Genomic DNA, 17,274 nt, shown 5'->3' with positions numbered 1-17,274 from the left:
TATATATTTCTGGTAGGAAGGCAAAATGATACCATTCCTATAAAGTGCAATTTGGCAATATCTACCAAAATTGTATGTCTATCCTTTGCCTCATTTCTGGTAATGTTTTCTACCTGTACATATATAATGTATGTAAAGGTTATTCATCGCATTGATTAAAAATAACATGTCCTATAAGGATTAAATAAACTAAGGCATACCCTCACTATGTAATATCCTCTAGCTCTAAAAAGAGTGATTTTGAAAGACTGGACAGCTGGTAAGACAGTTGTTGCTTTTACCAGAATACCTGAAACTGGGTAATTTATAAAGAAAAGGAATTTATATCTTAGAGTTATGAAGGCCAAGAAGTCTAAGGTCAAGGGGCCACATCTAGTGAGACCCTTCTTGCTGGTGGGGACTTGCTAGAGTTCAGAAGCAGTACAGGGTATCACATGGCAAGGCAGTGACCTTCCTAACATGCTAGCTCAGGTCTCTTCCTCTTCTAATAAAGCCACATGTTCTCTCCCATGATAACCCATTAATCCATGAATGGATCAACGGTTTTGCCCTCATGATCCAATCACCTATTTAAGGCCCACCTCTAAATACTGCCACATTAAAGATTAAGTTTCAACATGAGTTGTTTGTTTCTCTCTTTTTTTTTTTTTTTGAGACGGAGTTTCACTCTTGTTGCTCAGGCTGGAGTGCAGTGGTGCAATCTTGGCTCACCGCAACCTTCGCCTCCCAGCTTCAAGGGGTTCTCCTGCCTCAGCCTCCTGAGTAGCTGGGATTACAGGCATGCGCCACCACGCCCGGCTAATTTTTGTATTTTTAGTTGAGACGGGGTTTCTCAATGTTGGTCAGGCTGGTCTCGAACTCCCGACCTCAGGTGATCCATCCACCTCGGCCTCCCGAAGTGCTGGGATTACAGACGTGAGCCACGGCGCCAGCCCTCAACATGAGTTTTGGAGAAGACAATTATTTTAAACCATAGTACCAGGAAAAGTGCAAAAAAAAAAAAAAAACAAAAAACAAAAAAAACAAGGCAGAACAATTATGTGGTGTTAACTTGTGAAAGGAGAGGTAAAATTTTATATTTATTAATAGTTGCTTGTATTTGCAGAAATTCTGTAAGAATACATGAGTATTGAATGTTATACAAACGCAGGCGACCATATAATCTTCCATTGAAATGGAACGGTTTCTAGAATGAAAGGGAGGATGTTATTATTATTATTATTATTATTTTTCGAGACCGAGTCTCGCTGTGTCTCCCAGGCTGGAGTGCAGTGGCGCGATCTCGGCTCACTGCAAACTCCGCCTCCCGGGTTCACGCCATTCTCCTGCCCCAGCCTCCCGAGTAGCTGGGACTACAGAGGTGCACCACCTACGCCCGGCTAATTTTTTTGTATTTTTATTAGAGACGGGGTTTAACCGTGTTAGCCAGGATGGCCTCGATCTCCTGATCTCGTGATCCGCCCGCCTCGGCCTCCCAAAGTGCTGGGATTACCAGCGTGAGCCACCGCGCCCGGCCGAAAGGGGGGATATTAATCATTACTCCAGGACGACAGAGGGAAAATCGCTGTGTACTGGACAAACTGGAATGTCTGATCAACCATTATAAAGTGCACGGAGTGGGAGGAGGAATGGGGACTTTTTAATTGCATTTCTAAAATATCGTCTGTGGTGAATCGGAAACAAAACTGGTTCTTTACCACAGAGTGTTTAAGCGCTGCCTGAAAGATCGAAGGACGGTAAACCACAGACGTGAGAAACGGAACTTTGCGAAAACGCAGTCGTTTTATGTAGCGGCTACTTATTGGAGTTACACCAGAGACTCACTACTGGAGTTCATCAGCCAATCCAAAGTCCGAGCGTGAGAGCCAGAGCCCGTAGGAGAGGCCTGGGCAGGCCTCAGACCTGAGGAGTGGAGCTCCGCATCACTCAACCCTGGGGGCGGAGCTAGCCCAGGCTCCCACACCCGACGCTCTGGCCCACACAGACGCTACTCTGTAGCATCTCAGGTTCCCTCTGGGGGCACTCTGGAGGACCACACTCGTTTTCTTTTTGGCTGCGAGAGGCCCCGCATCCACCGCTGAGCTGGGAGAAAGATGGCGGCATCCGTGCGACAGGATTTGGCCCAGCTCATGAATTCGAGCGGCTCTCATAAAGATCTGGCTGGCAAGTGAGTATTTCCCAGGAACGCGGGAGTACAGAGGTGGGGAAAGAAAGCCACAGCCTTAATCTCCTTAGGTTGGCCACGGCTCTTGGGCGTGAAGCTAGGAGCCGGCCTGACGTCCAAGGGGGCGGGCCTGAGGTCGGCTGGGGAGGCAAATGTTGGGAGAAGCAGAAAGCTGGAGGGGACCTTGTTCAGGGGCCTTCGAGGCCATAGACTTGAGATGATTGTCAGCTTGTTCAGTTCTTGTTAGAATCCTTCTGGTCCCTTAGGATTTTGGAAGAGCGGTCTGAGAGACGACTGCTACCCTGGCCTTAGTAGCCTTTCCTGGTACTTCTTCCCATCGCTGGCCGGCCTCACACCGAATCTGGCCTCTCTTTGGACCTTCCTCCTCCTTTCTTTTGATTCAGAGAAATGTATATTCTTGGGCCTTGATGCTGCGTTTTTCGGGGAGATGGCTTCTTGGGGCTGGCTGAGGTTGAAGAGGTATGGCCGCTGTCATGTCGTCCAGACCACTCAGACTGTCTTCTGTGGGTCCTTGTGTTTCGGGTATTTCTCCGCCACCAACTCTGAAGGCACATAGGCGGAATGTGCTCATATCGTGGGTCAGGATGTCTAGAGTAGTGATGTTTGCAGGAATCTGAATTTTGTCGAAATTTATATAGAATGCTTAGGTTCACTCCAAGTTAAAATGTGTGACGTGCCTGTTCTGCAAGCAGTTGTTCAACAGTATTAAGCATAGGTAGGTAGACGTATATTGTTTATTTTCTTTTTGTAGATGTCACAGCATTGCTCTTTTGTAATGAACATGCTTTCTGCTTAAAGTATGCCTCTCTAGGCCGGGTGCAGTGGCTCACGCCTGTAATCCCAGCACTCTGAGAGGCTGAGGTGGGAGGATCATTTGAGGGCAGGAGTTCTAGACCAGCCTGGGCAACATAGTGAGATTCCCGTCTCCATAAATAAATAAATAAGTAAATAAAGTATGCCTCTCAAGTTGATCTTAATATTTACATCCTGACAGCTGAAATTACTTTGATGTATATTAATGGGATACACCTGTTCTAACCTGGTCATTGAAATTCTGATTGTTTCAAGTAGGCTAGGCTGCCTTTTCCCTGGTGGCAAGTGTAATCTACTTTTATCAGTGGGAAATTCAGCCGTATATTTTGGGCTTAACTACTTTGTGCTGCATTTTCCCACTCAGGAAAATGAAGATAATAATAGGACTTATTCTTGTCTGACATTATCTGAGGACAAGATGAGTATGTGTGTGCATATATACTTACCACACTTATATCACCTAGAACAGTACCTGACATATAGAAAGTGCAGTAAGATTGTTGTTGTTACTATTAAGCTGTCAGTAAATATATATTCACTTATTGTATGGGTTGGAAATAAGTTAAATATGTCTTCATGGCTCAATCCTTTTTGCTTGTAATTTTTATAGATATGGATGAAAGTAAAACCAGCTTATATTTTTTCCCCATGCTTCCTTTACTTTTTATTTTGTAAAAGAAAAATAAGTGCATTAGTTATCAAAAGAAATAGAGCTTTTCAAGTATTTGCAGAATTCTGAAACTTAAATATTTACTTCTTCAGGTCTGAATTGGAGATAAACAATAGTACTTAAAGGGTGCTTCAGTTATCTGTTGCTTTGTAACAAACAGAAAACTTACCAGTGTAAAACAACTATGATTTCTCAGGATTCTGTGGGTTGACTGGACTGCTTTGCTGGTCTCGTCTGGGCTCACTAATGCAGATATAGTCAGCTGGCAACTCACCTGAGGCTGGACTCACATGCATATGTTGCTCTTGGCTAGATCTCTCTCTCTATGCACATAGTCTCTCATCAGTAGTTTAGCTTGGACTTTCTTAGGTGCCTGTGAGAGGGGAAGTCGCAAGACCTCTTAAGGATAGCTTAGGAAGTCTCACATCAGTTCTCTAGTACTGGTCAAAGTAAATCAGAAGACCAGCCCAGATTCAAGGGGAGGGGAAATGGAGCTTACTGCTACCTCTTTAGTGGCAAAGTTACATTGCAAAGGAGCCTGGACAGAGAGAGACACGATTCATTGGAAGCCATTACTGTCGCAGTCTACCACATGGTGTTATTGTGAAGATTAAATGAAATAATGTGCTTGATAACTGATAGCCAGTGCAGTGTTAGCCAGTAACTCCTTCAGAGCTACTTTCTGAGAAAAGTCTTGGCCTTGCCTGCAGTTCCTATGTGGGCAAGAATGTAGCAGGGTATTTATCCTTACAACATCATCAGTTTTACCAGCTATATGCTTTAAGAGAAATACCCTTGAAGTATATCAGTGTTGTTTTTTTTTAATGTATTTTTTCTTGTATGTACTTTTTATTTTTTTTTATTTTATTTTATTTTTTTATTATTATACTTTAGGTTTTAGGGTACATGTGCACAATGTGCAGTTTTGTTACATACGTATCCATGTGCCATGTTGATTTCCTGCACCCATTAACTCGTCATTTAGCATTAGGTATATCTCCTAATGCTGTCCCTCCCCCCTCCCCCAACCCCACAACAGTCCCCGGAGTGTGATGTTCCCCTTCCTGTGTCCATGAGTTCTCATTGTTCAATTCCCACCTATGAGTGAGAACATACGGTGTTTGGTTTTTTGTCCTTGCGATAGTTTACTGAGAATGATGTTTTCCAGTTTCATCCATGTCCCTACCAAGGACGTGAACTCATCATTTTTTATGGCTGCATAGTATTCCATGGTGTATATGTGCCACATTTTCTTTTCTTTTTTTTTTTTTTTGAGACGGAGTCTCGCTCTGTCGCCCAGGCTGGAGTGCAGTGGCGCAATCTCGGCTCACTGCAAGCTCCGCCTCCCGGGTTCACGCCATTCTCCTGCCTCAGCCTCCAGAGTAGCTGGGACTACAGGCGCCCGCCAACACGCCCGGCTAATTTTTTTTGTATTTTTAGTAGAGACGGGGTTTCACTGTGGTCTCAATCTCCTGACCTCGTGATCCACCCGCCTCGGCCTCCCAAAGTGCTGGGATTACAGGCGTGAGCCACCGCGCCCGGCCTATGTGCCACATTTTCTTAATCCAGTCTATCGTTGTTGGACATTTGGGTTGGTTCCAACTCTTTGCTATTGTGAATAGTGCCGCAATAAACATACATGTGCATGTGTCTTTATAGCAGCATGATTTATAGTCCTTTGGGTATATACCCAGTAATGGGATGGCTGGGTCAAATGGTATTTCTAGTTCTAGATCCCTGAGGAATTGCCACACTGACTTCCACAATGGTTGAACTAGTTTACAGTCCCACCAACAGTGTAAAAGTGTTCCTATTTCTCCACACCCTCTCCAGCACCTGTAATCTTGTATGTACTTTTAATGAAGGTTTTTGGGTTTTTTTTTTAGGAGCGGAGTAACAAAGGATTCCATATTAAAGAATAATGGAATACATTGTTTCTAAAACATCAATACTGTGTATTCCTAGCAATTGGGATATCTATAACAGTAGTTGTTCAATAAATGTGGTTGAATTAATGAATAGCTAGAAAGGCGCAGCGCTTGTATTTGAATCCAGGTTCATCTACTTTAAAAAGCTCATTTTAAACCTACCAGACTATGCTCGTTTTCTTGTTAAAAACTCAATTAGAAATGCTTTCCCGTAACTGTGAATTAACACAGCTGTCTAAAGTTTATATAAGAAATTAGCCAGAGGAAAAGCATTTCCTCCATTTTATAGGCTGTTTTTGTGCTTATTATGCGTTGTGTTTATTATCTCACATAAAGCTTTAGAATAGGAGAGCCACAACGGAGGATAGACTATATTGAGGATAGACCTCAAAGGCCCCTTCTAACTCAGATTCTGATTCTCTCTTTGTTGTCCCAAACACAAGTTTTAGTGGTTTTCATCTCTAGAGTGAAAGTTGGTAACATCTAGAGTTTACTGTGCGAAGCACAACATTACTTACATTTAAAAATCCTTAACAAGTAGGAGTAGGTGACAGTAGGTGATATTATTTACATTATAATAAGAGAAAACCAAAGTACAGAGTTGAAATACCTTGCCCTGAGGTCACACAGCTAGTGGTGAAGCTAGAAGACAGTCCATGTCTGCTTGCCTATGAGCCCTTAACTCTAAACAAACACATCTACCTTTTTGGCCTTATTTTCACACAAAAAAATTGACTACACTTCAGATAGTGATTATTTTTGCCTAGAATGCCTGTCTTCCTACTGTTATTAAATTGAAATACTTAGAATGTTTAAAGATCAACCCCATCCAATGATTTCTCTCTCCTAAAAATTATATTAGCACTTACCTGTTTTTGTTTGTTTGTTTTGTTTTGTTTTGAGACGGAATTTCACTCTTGTTGCCTAGGCTGGAGTGCAGTGGCGTGATCTCGGCTCACTGCAACCTCTGCCTCCCGGGTTCAACCGATTCTCCTGCCTCAGCCTCCCAAGTAGCTGGGACTACAGGTGCATGCCACCACACCCGACTACTTTTTTTTTTGTATTTTTAGTAGAGACAGGGTTTCACCATGTTGGCCAGGATGGTCTCGATCTCTTGACCTTGTGATCCACCTGCCTCGGCCTCCCAAAGTGCTGGGATTACAGGCGTGAGCCACTGCGCCTGGCCAGTACTTACCTGTTTTTAAGATTTTGTCTTGAATTTTGTGTAGCTTCATTATGATATGTCTGTGGATTTGTTTTTACTTTTCTATGTCAGTTACCCTTTGCTGTGAAATAAACCCCAAAACTTAGGGCTTAAAACAAGTCACTTATTTAGCTTATAATTCTGTAGGTTGGTAGTTTGGATTGGGCCCAGCTGTATGGTTCTTTTCTGCTCCACATGGTCTTGGTTCCTCATGGGCTCCCATGTGGGTCTATAGTTAGCTGCCGGCCAAGCCAGGTAGGCAGCTCTGCTTCTGTGGATTGGCTGGCTTGTTGGCTGGGGCAATATAGTTGACTGGGCTACATATCTCATTAGCCAGTAAGTTAGTCTGGGCCTGTTCATGTGACAGCAGCAGGGTTCCAAAAGACAAACACATACAAGGCCTCTCAAGGTCTAGGCTTAGAACTAGCACTTCATTTCTACCATGTTTTATTGGTTAACCGCAGATTCAAGGGGTAGGGAAATAAACTCTACCTGTTGATATGAAGAACTACAAAGTTATATAGTAAAGGAACGTGGGTACTGGGAGTGAAATTATTGTGGCCGTTTTTTGTAAGCACTCTGTCACATTATCCTGGTTAAGCTTCACTGGGTTTCCTGAATCAATGGATTAAATTGTTTCATCAGTCTTGAGATGTCTTCAGTTATATCTCTTTATTTTATTTTAGAGACAGGGTCTTGCTCTGTTGCCCTGGCTTGAGTGCAGTAGAGAGATCATGGCTCACTGCAGCCTTAACATGCTTGGCTCAAGCAATCTTCTCGCCTTAGCCTCCTGAGTAGCTGGGACTATAGGCACAGGACACCATGCCTGGCTAATTTAAAAACTTTTTTTTGGTAGAGATGGGGTCTCCCTATGTTGCCCAGGCAGGTCTTGAACTCCTGGGCTCAAGGGATTCTCCTCCCTCGGCCTACAAAAGTGTTGGGATTACAGGTGTGGGCTACTGTGCTTGGCCTGTATCTCTTTAAATGTTGCCTCTGCCCCATTCTGTTTCTCCTCTAGGCTCCAGTGAAATCCCTGTCAGGCCCACTGACTGTAACCTCTAGGCCTCTTACTCTGTCTTTTCCATTTCAATGCTTTATTCTGGATTAGTTCTTCAGGACGACCTTCTAGTTTATCACTTCTTCAACTGTGTTTAATCTGCTAAGTACTCCATTGAGTTTCTCAGTTGGGTTGTATTTTTTAGCTCTGTAATTTCTGGTGGTTCTTTTTTCCAGTGATACTTTTTATGGTTCCTGGTCTGTTGCTGAAACTTTAAAGCTTGTCTTTATCCCCATGAACATTGTAAGCATAATTGTATCATGCTCTTTCTGATAACTCCAGTCAGTATTTGACGTCGTTGGTTGTTGCGATTGTCTGTTGCTTTTGTTGATTCTAGAGAGAAATTTCGTTACCTGAGGGTGCTAACAGTGTAGAATCAAGGCTTCAGAATTTTTTTGGTTTACCTGGATGGTCTTGGGATAGAATTTGTAACCTTACTTCCAAAGTATGTGTCTCCTCCTTTGGCAGAATATGGAACTTCCATTCTGATTTGTGCAGCTCTATTAGTCTGCCAGAAATGGCAGCTTGCTTCTCAGTGCTTCCAGCAGATTTGCAGCGAGCCTGCCTTCTCCTCCCTACAAGAAGTGCCACTCTACCTCTCAGCCATCTTTCCACAGTCAGCAAATGCCTTTAGACAGAATATATGGTTTATCTTATTTTCCTCATTTTCCCTTTCTTGTTAAGATTTTATGCAATTAAATTTTTTTTTTTCATTTCTTTCAGCTTTTTATGTTGGCTTTTTTTTTTTTTTTGAGGGAGGGTTGGTCCAGTCATTTGGTTCACCATTACTGTAAGTGGAAGATCTGTTAATACCTACCTTTACCACCCATTGTGATCTTAAATGATGACTGTGGTACATTTTCATGCTTTATTTATGCTTTATTTACCTCCAGATTCAAGTGCCAAGAAATTAGGAATCAACATACTTAACTTTGGTTTATATATGTAAAAGATGCTCAATTCGCTGATGATAAATGAATAGGAGAGATGTACGATGCCTTAGTAATAAAACTTATTTTCCTCCATAAATTTCTTTTTTTTTTGAGATGGAATCTCACTCTGTCGCCCAGGCTGGAGTGCAGTGGCACGATCTCGGCTTACTACAACCTCCACCTCCCGGGTTCAAGTGATTCTTCTGCCTCAGCCTCCCGAGTAGCTGGGACTACAGGCACACGCCACCACGCCCGGCTAATTTGTGTGTTTTTAGTAGAGACGGGGTTTCGCCATGTTGGGCAGGCTGGTCTTGAACTCCTGACCTCAGGTGATCTGCCCACCTCAGCCTCCCAAAGTGCTGAGCTTACAGGCGTGAGCCACTGCGCCTGGCCAAATTTTTTTAAGGAAGAAAATATTTGGCACTTGTCACATTCTCCATATCAGTCACATTTCTCTTTGTATACTGAGTACTCATATAAAAAGCTATTATTATCTATGAAGCCTTCTTTGACAAATCTAGTCCATTTTTGTTTTACTCTCTGTCACAGGCTGGAGTACAGTGGCTCACTGCAGCCTCCACCTCCTGGGTTCAAGTGATTTTCCTGCCTCAGCCTCCCATGCAGCTGGGACTTACAGGGGTGCACCATCACATTCGGCTAATTTTTGTATTTTTAGTAGAGATGGGGTTTCTCCATGTTGGCCAGGCTGGTCTTGAACTCCTGGCCTCAAGCGATCATCTTCCTTGGCCTCCCAAACTGCTGGGATTACAGGTGTGAGCCACTTCGCCTGGCCTTACTCTCTTTTGAGTTAGTATATTACCTCTTCATTTGTCATATTGCTTATATTGTTCAGTTTTATTGTAACTTTTGTTTTTGTATTATTGTAATTTAATACTTTTTTTTTTTTTTTTGAGATAGAATTTCGCTCTGTCACCCAGGCTGAAGTGCAGCAGCGGGATCTCAGCTCACTGCAACTTCTGCTTCCCAGGTTCAAGTGATTCTCGTGCCTCAGCCTCCCAAGTAGCTGAGACTATAGGCACGTGCCACCACACCCAGCTAATTTTTGTATTTTTAGTAGGGACAGGGTTTCACCATGTTGGCCAGGCTGGTCTCGAACTCTTGACCTCAAGTGATCTGTCCACCTCAGCCTCCTAAAGTGCTGGGATTACAGGCGTGAGCCACCGCACCTGGCCGTATTGTAATTTAACACTTGACATATTAACTTTTTATTTTTAATCTTCCCCTTTGTCTTCTCAGCCATGCGATCTTCAAATACTAAGGTCATTTAAAAACTTTTTAGCATGATACACAGAATCTCATATAGCATCTTAAAATGCCTAAGGACTCAAATAACACTTTGGGATGATTTTATATGGCAGTATTAAATTTCTGTTTAAGTTCCTGGTTTAAAACAGGTTTGTTAGTCATTTTATGTTATTGTGAAAAAGTAATCTCTGTTCTTAGATATTAGAATTTACATATTAGAGGAGCAAGGGAGCATGTAATGTAGCCACAGTGCTGTACCTCACTTTTTTTTTTTTTGAGACGGGGTCTTGCTCTGTCCAGGCACACGCCATCACACCTGGCTAATTTTTGTATTTTTTTTTATTTTTAAAATTTTTATTTTTGAGACGAGATATCACTCTGTTGCCCAGGTTGGAGTTGCAGTGGCAAGATCTCAGCTCACTGCAGCCTCCACCTCCTGGGCTCAGGCGATCCTCCCACCTCAGCCTCCCAAGTAGCTGGCACCACAGGTGCGTGCCACTGTGCCTGGCTAATTTTTTATATTTTTGGTAGAGATGAGGTTTTACTATGTTGTTCAGACTGGTCTCGAACTCCTGAGCTCAAGCCATCTGCCTGCCTTGGCCTCCCAAAGTGCTGGGATTACAGGCATGAGCCACCACGCCCAACCAATTTTTGTGTTTTTTTTGTAGAGATGGGGTTTCACCACGTTGCCCAGGCTGGTCTTGAACTCCTGCACTCAAGTGATCTACCTGCCTTGGCCTCTCAAAGTGCTAGGATTACAGGCATGAGCCACTGTGACTGGCCCTCAATTTATTCATTTATAAAATTGGGAATTTATGTAGGCAATTTCTAAGGCCTCTATAAGTTATATAATTTGATGAGTGTAAAACTTTGATCACTTTTGAGGTTGATTGGTTTTCGTTTTTTCTTCCTATTCCCAATACAGATTAGTTGATTGATTATGAAACTATCTGTTAAAACTTAGGTTAGGCCAGGCACAGTGGCTCAAGCCTGTAATCCCAGCACTTGGGGAGACCTGAGTTGGGAGGATTGCTTGAGTCCAGAAGTTGGAGACCAGTTTGGGCAATGTAGTGAGACCCCATCTCTACAAAAAGAAAAGAACAGTTAACCAGGGGTGGTGGCACATGTGTGTAGTCCTAGCTACTCAGGAGGCAGAAGCAGGAAGATTGTTTGAGCCCAGGAATTGGAGGTTACAGTGAGCTATGATCATGTCACTGCACTCTAGCCTGGACGACAGAGTGAGACCCTGTCTCAAAAAAAAAAAACACAAAAACAAAACCATAACAACCACAAAACAACTTAGGTTAATTAGCAAATTTATATAATTGAGACACTATTACCTTTGAATATAATGTTGTTAGTATAAAATAATCTAAGAGGATATAAATGTAAGAGATCTTAGCCATAACCCTTTATTTAATATAAAAAAAATAAAAAATAACAAACCATTGAATGTATAACTTATCTGAAAGCATGCCCAGGGCCATAAAGTAATTTATCTTTTAAGGACCCTCAAACTTAGCAATATTGAAAATATAATTTTCTAAAAGCTTAATATTTCCTTGCTTTCTTAGAATAATTTATTTCTTCTTTTGGAATTTGCTATCTTTTCTATCAGTATATCTGCTTTCTTAAAGTCACTTTGATTCATTGTGGTTTTGAGAAATCAGATAACCAAGGCTGTGGGAATTTTGTATGAGTTGAGAGTCAGTAATGCTGAGTGGTGGCTTGAGGGTGTGCCCTACAAAATAAAAGTCATAAGTCTGAATGAGTTCAGGCTCTATTTTTGTATATTTATTTCGTAACTCTATTCTGGATGACTTTCCGAATAATTGCAATGCTATGAGGTTTGTAAAATGTATTTAATGCTTTTAAAAAATATTACAATTGGCTGGGTGTGGCGGCTTACGCCTGTAATCCCAGCACTGTGGGAGCCCGAGGTGGGCAGATCACCTGAGGTCAGGAGTTCGAGACCAGCCTGGCCAACATGGGGAAACCCCATCTCTACAAAAAATACAAAAATTAGCCACACGTGTTGGTGCGTGCCTGTAGTCCTTGCTACTCCGGAGGCTGAGGCAGGAGAATTGCTTGAACCTGGGAGGCGGAGGTTGCAGTGAGCCGAGATCGTGCCAGTGCACTCCAGCCTGGGTGACAGAGCAAGACTCCATCTCAAAAAAAAAAAAAAAAAAAAAGATTAAGACAAAAGAGATAAAGAATAGTATAGGCTGGGCACGGTGGCTCACGCCTGTAATCCCAGCACTTTGGGAGGCCAAGGTGGGCGGATCATGAGGTCGGGAGTTTGAGACCAGCCTGACCAACATGGTGAAACCCTGTCTTTACTAAAAATAAAAAAATTAGCCGGGTGTGGTGGTGCATGCCTGTAATCCCAGCTACTCAGGAGGCTGAGGCAGGAGAATCGCTTGAACCTGGGAGGCGGAGGTTGCAGTGAGCCAAGATTGTGCCACTGCACTCCAGCCTGGGTGACAGAGCAAGACTCTGTCTTCAACAACAACAACAACAAAAACAGAAGAATAGTTTAACACTCATATACTAACCTCTCATTAAGAAATAAAATATTACTAATACCGTTGAATATTTGAGTGTTTATGATGTGCCAAGAATTGTTTGAGATAATTGTCTACATAGCAGAGAACAAAACACAAAAATTCCTGTCCTCGTGGAGCTTGTGTGGTCACAGATATTAGGTAGAATAGTTATTAGATCTGAATGCAAATAAAGAATAAATAGGTACTGTCTGACAGCATAAATGGTATTCTATCAGTGCATTTGGCTTGGTGAAGTTTATTTTGTACAGACTAAGACATTCAGTCTTTAATGTTTGGTTTTGTTGCCTGGTCAACATTATCCTATTGTTGGTGACCCTACATACATTAGGCCTGTAAGAGGAAAAGATTCAGGTCACCTCAAATAATGTTTTTGTGTGTCTGTGTATTGCACAGTTGAAGGAAATATAGCTTGTCTTTTTTTTTTTTTTTTTTTTTTTTGAGACAGAGTCTGTCTGTCGCCCAGGCTGGAGAGTGCAGTGGTGCGATCTTGGCTCACTGCAGGCTCTGCCCCCCGGGGGTTCATTCCGTTTTCCTGCCTCAGCCTCCCGAGTAGCTGGGACTACAGGCGCCCACCACGTCGCCCGGCTAATTTTTTGTATTTTTAGTAGAGACGGGGTTTCACTGTGTTAGCCAGGATGGTCTCGATCTCCTGACCTCGTGATCCGCCCGCCTCGGCCTCCCAAAGTGCTGGGATTACAGGTGTGAGCCACTGCGCCCGGCCTATAGCTTATCTTTTAAGGCATTTGAAAGGAAATTGACTTTGTAGTTTAAATTCAAAAATAAAACCTTCAAGAAAAAGTGACACCTTAGATTCAGTAACAGAATTACAGATTCACTCTTTCTTGTGATGAGCTTGAAAACTTAAAAACTTCTGGTATACTATACTGAAAACTAGATGAAGTGGTACCTTATATAATTATAGATTTAATATTTCTTGTGATAGACTAGAAACTTTAAAAAAAAATTTGTGGTATACTATAAAGAAAACCACAAACTATAGTACTATGAAAGAAACCAGGGTAAGTAGAAATGAATAAATACACGTCAAAGTTTGCATTAGAAAATATAGTACCCTCAGAACATTATTTTCATTTGGTACTGTTGTAGGTATCGTCAGATCCTGGAAAAAGCCATTCAGTTATCTGGAGCAGAACAACTAGAAGCTTTGAAAGCCTTTGTGGAAGCAAGTAAGTGAAATGGAAATTTCATGCTTGCCTTGTATTACTGAGCTAGGACTTTAAAGTTCTCTCAAGCCTTGTTTTATATCAAATTATCAATATTAAATATGCATTGAGATTGATTGATTTTAGAATTTAAAATATTTACAACTTGATTAATTTTCAGTGAATTATCTTCAGAATTACAATCCTAATTAAAGTTTTGTATGGTTATTGTTATACTAGCTGATAAGGGACAATATAGCATAATAGTAAAGAGAATAGTTTGGATTCAAATCCTGGTATGCTATTTTATGAGCTGTGTGATCTTGGGTCAATTATTTAACCTCTCTGTGCCTCCTTTTCCTCTTTAAAATGTACTCTGTAGTACATCTAATATACCTAAAATGTACTCTGTAGTACATTACTGTAGTACAGTAAAATTCTACTCTGTAGAATTATTGGGACATTAAATGAGTTAATATACATAGTAAAGTGCTTAGAATAGGACCTGGCATATAATAAATGTTATATAAGAATTAGCTGTTATTAATGTTTATGTTTGTTGAATTGGGAACTAGAAATTTTCATTCTTCCAGAAACTTTTCCACACTACCTGACTTCAAACATATCCAGTTATCTTGAAAATTACTCAAAATTCAGGCCGGAATTTTATAGTGAGTTCACATCATTAATGATATCCGATAGTGCTTTACAGTGTGTTTTCACACACATTACCTGTCACATAGGCTCCTTTTAATAACCCTGTGACTAGAACATATAGGTACAGGTATCCCTGTATACTATATTGTAAGACAAGTCTCAGGATTAAGTAACTTTTTTTCAAGGACATTTAGCTGGCAGAGCCCAGATCAGAAACTAGGTTTTCTGATACACTGCTCTTACTTGCTTATATTTCCCTCAGTAATACCAGCTTGTATGGTAACTTAAATGTCTAATAACACTTGTAATGAAACTGTTTTCTCAGTCACATCCAGTATTACCCAATAATGAATTCCAATTAATATGTGATTAATTAATTACAACTGCCTTAAAAAAATACTGCCTTAAAAAGTTACTGCCTTAAAACTTAAAAGGTTACTGCCTTAAAAAATCGTGGCCTCTGATGTGAGATAAACTAGCAATGGTTTCAAAAAAACTGTTAGGAGTGGTTTATTAAGAACTTTGCACTGTAGTAGCAGAAGAATAATGCTTTTTATAACTTTGATCTTGGCTGGGCACGGTGGCTCATGCCTGTAATCCCAACACTTTGCGATTACAGGTATGAGTCATGGCACCCAGCCAAGGGATCACTTGAGCTCAGGAGTTCAAAACCAGCTTGGGCAATGTGGAGAAATCTCGTCTCTACAAAAAAATACGAAAATTAGTCTGGCATGGTGTACATGCCTGTAGTCCCAGCTACTTGGGAAGCTGAGGTGGGAAGACTGCTTGAGCCCCGGTGGTCGAGACTGAAGTGAGCTGAGGTTGCATCACTGCACTCCAGCCTAGGCAACAGTAAGACTGTTTCAAAAAAACAATTAAAAAACATATATATATATTTTGATCTTTGTATAAGCTTTGAATCCAGTGAACCACCAGGAAAAGCAGTCTACTGTTAAAATCATTTAAATCAACTGAACAGTTTTTGAATCACTTGTTTTCATATTAACTGCTGCTTTAAGACTTGAATAATTGGCCGGGGCTGTGGCTTACGCCTGTAATCCCAGCACTTTGGGACACCAAGATGGGCGGATCACGAGGTCAGGAGATCGAGACCATTTTGGCTAACACGGTGAAACCCCGTCTCTACTAAAAATATAAAAAAATTAGCCGGGCATGGTGGTGGGTGCCTGTAGTCCCAGCTACTCGGGAGGCTGAGGCAGGAGAATGGCATGAACCCGGGAGGTGGAGCTTGCAGTGAGCCGAGATCATGCCACTGCACTCCAGCCTGGGGGACAGAGCGAGACTCTGTCTCAAAAAAAAAAAAAAAATAATAATAATAATAAAAGACTTGAATAATTTATCTAAGCAATAGTTTACAAGAATGATGCATTTAAAATGATAGTTATAATAGTAACATTTGTTGAGTGCTATGTGCCAGGTATTGTTTAAAGTGCTTTGTGTATATTATTGCATTTAAGCTTCATAACAACCTTATGAAATAGATGTTACACATAAGGAAACAGAAGCACAGAGAAGTTAAGTTTCTTGTCTGAAGTCATATAATCAGTAGTGGTAAAAGCAGTGTGGCTCCAGAGCTTAATCACATAAAATAATACCTTGTAAATGTTTGTAAATAATGTCAGTACATCTAGTGCTCACTGAAGTTCTTATTTATTGTTTTTATTGGGAAAGTATAAGTGGCAATAACTGCACTGGCAGCACTTGCTTTATTTAAATTTCATGAAAATTATTTTACTGTTTTCTTTTTTAACTCCTTTTTGGAACAAGGTAGGATATAAGCACATAAATAAAAATATAGGTGTTTTTGTGCCTTCACTTTGTAGAAAAATGAGATAAAATTATCAACTTTTAAAACTTTTTTCAATTATTTCTGTTTCTTAGAAAAGTTGTGTTATTTTTACTGTTTTTTAAAAATTTTTAATTAATTAATGAATTAATTAATTTTGAGACAGAGTCTAGCTCTGTTGCCCAGGCTGGAATACAGTGCTGCGATCTCGGCTCACTGCAACCTCAGCATCCCAGGTTCAAGTGATTCTCTTGCCTTAGCCTCCTGAGTAGCTGGGACTACAGGTGCCTGCCACCATGCCTGACTAATTTTTTTTTTTTTTTGTATTTTTAGTAGAGACAGGGTTTCACCACATTGGTCAGGCTGGTCTTGAACTCCTGACATCGTGATCCGCCTGCCTCGGCCTCCCAAAGTGCTGAGATTACAGGCGTGAGCCACCAGACCAGCCTATTTTTACTGTTTTTGTATAGTCATTGTGCAATCAAGTATTTCAGCATAAGGAAAACTGATGATGTAATATAAAATGATAGGGGTATGGAAATCCTTGAATAATGCATTGAAGGCTGCACTAATATAGATTGTTGTTAGTATTAATTTTAAGTAAAGGTTGATTGTTTAATGACAATTTATCAGCTCATGTTTTCTTATCTTTTTTTTTTTTTAAACAAGTGGTAAATGAGAATGTCAGTCTCGTGATCTCGCGGCAGTTGCTGACTGATTTTTGCACACATCTTCCTAACTTGCCTGATAGCACAGCCAAAGAAATCTATCACTTCACCTTGGAAAAGATCCAGCCTAGAGTCATTTCATTTGAGGAGCAGGTAAAAATCTAGAGCAGTGGTTTTTTAACTTGAGATAGCAGCAGTTATTTTGAGAATCTGATATTATTAAATTCTTAAAGGAGATAATCATCCAATTTCATTTTTGACAAAACAGTGTGCCAAACAGCATTTTATGATGCAAAATCAAGTAAATCTTAGGTTGTTACAACTCCAACTGACATTTGCTTATAAAGTAAAATTTGA

At 41.0% G+C, this 17,274-nt stretch overlaps 1 protein-coding gene across 3 annotated transcripts in view; it reads left to right on the top strand.

Moving 5' to 3' along the window:
* Nucleotides 1-1,287: 1,287 nt before the first annotated feature.
* Nucleotides 1,288-17,274, top strand: part of COPS4 (COP9 signalosome subunit 4) — a 43,155-nt gene continuing 27,168 nt past the window's right edge. The window contains exons 1-3 of one of the 3 annotated variants that reach the window (XM_055297156.2): nt 1,288-2,167; nt 13,730-13,809; nt 16,919-17,070. In XM_055297156.2, the coding sequence (XP_055153131.1) occupies nt 2,094-2,167; nt 13,730-13,809; nt 16,919-17,070 (306 nt within the window). In that variant the 5' untranslated portion in view covers nt 1,288-2,093. The remainder of the gene's footprint in view (nt 2,168-13,729; nt 13,810-16,918; nt 17,071-17,274) is intronic. The other 2 variants (XM_055297155.2, XM_055297157.2) reach the window with 2 other exon arrangements.

This window comes from Symphalangus syndactylus, chromosome 10 (genome assembly GCF_028878055.3).
Source record: "Symphalangus syndactylus isolate Jambi chromosome 10, NHGRI_mSymSyn1-v2.1_pri, whole genome shotgun sequence".
NCBI lineage: Eukaryota > Metazoa > Chordata > Mammalia > Primates > Hylobatidae > Symphalangus > Symphalangus syndactylus.
The sequence above is the reverse complement of the archived record's forward strand: the minus strand, read 5'-3'. Positions and strand labels throughout refer to the sequence as shown.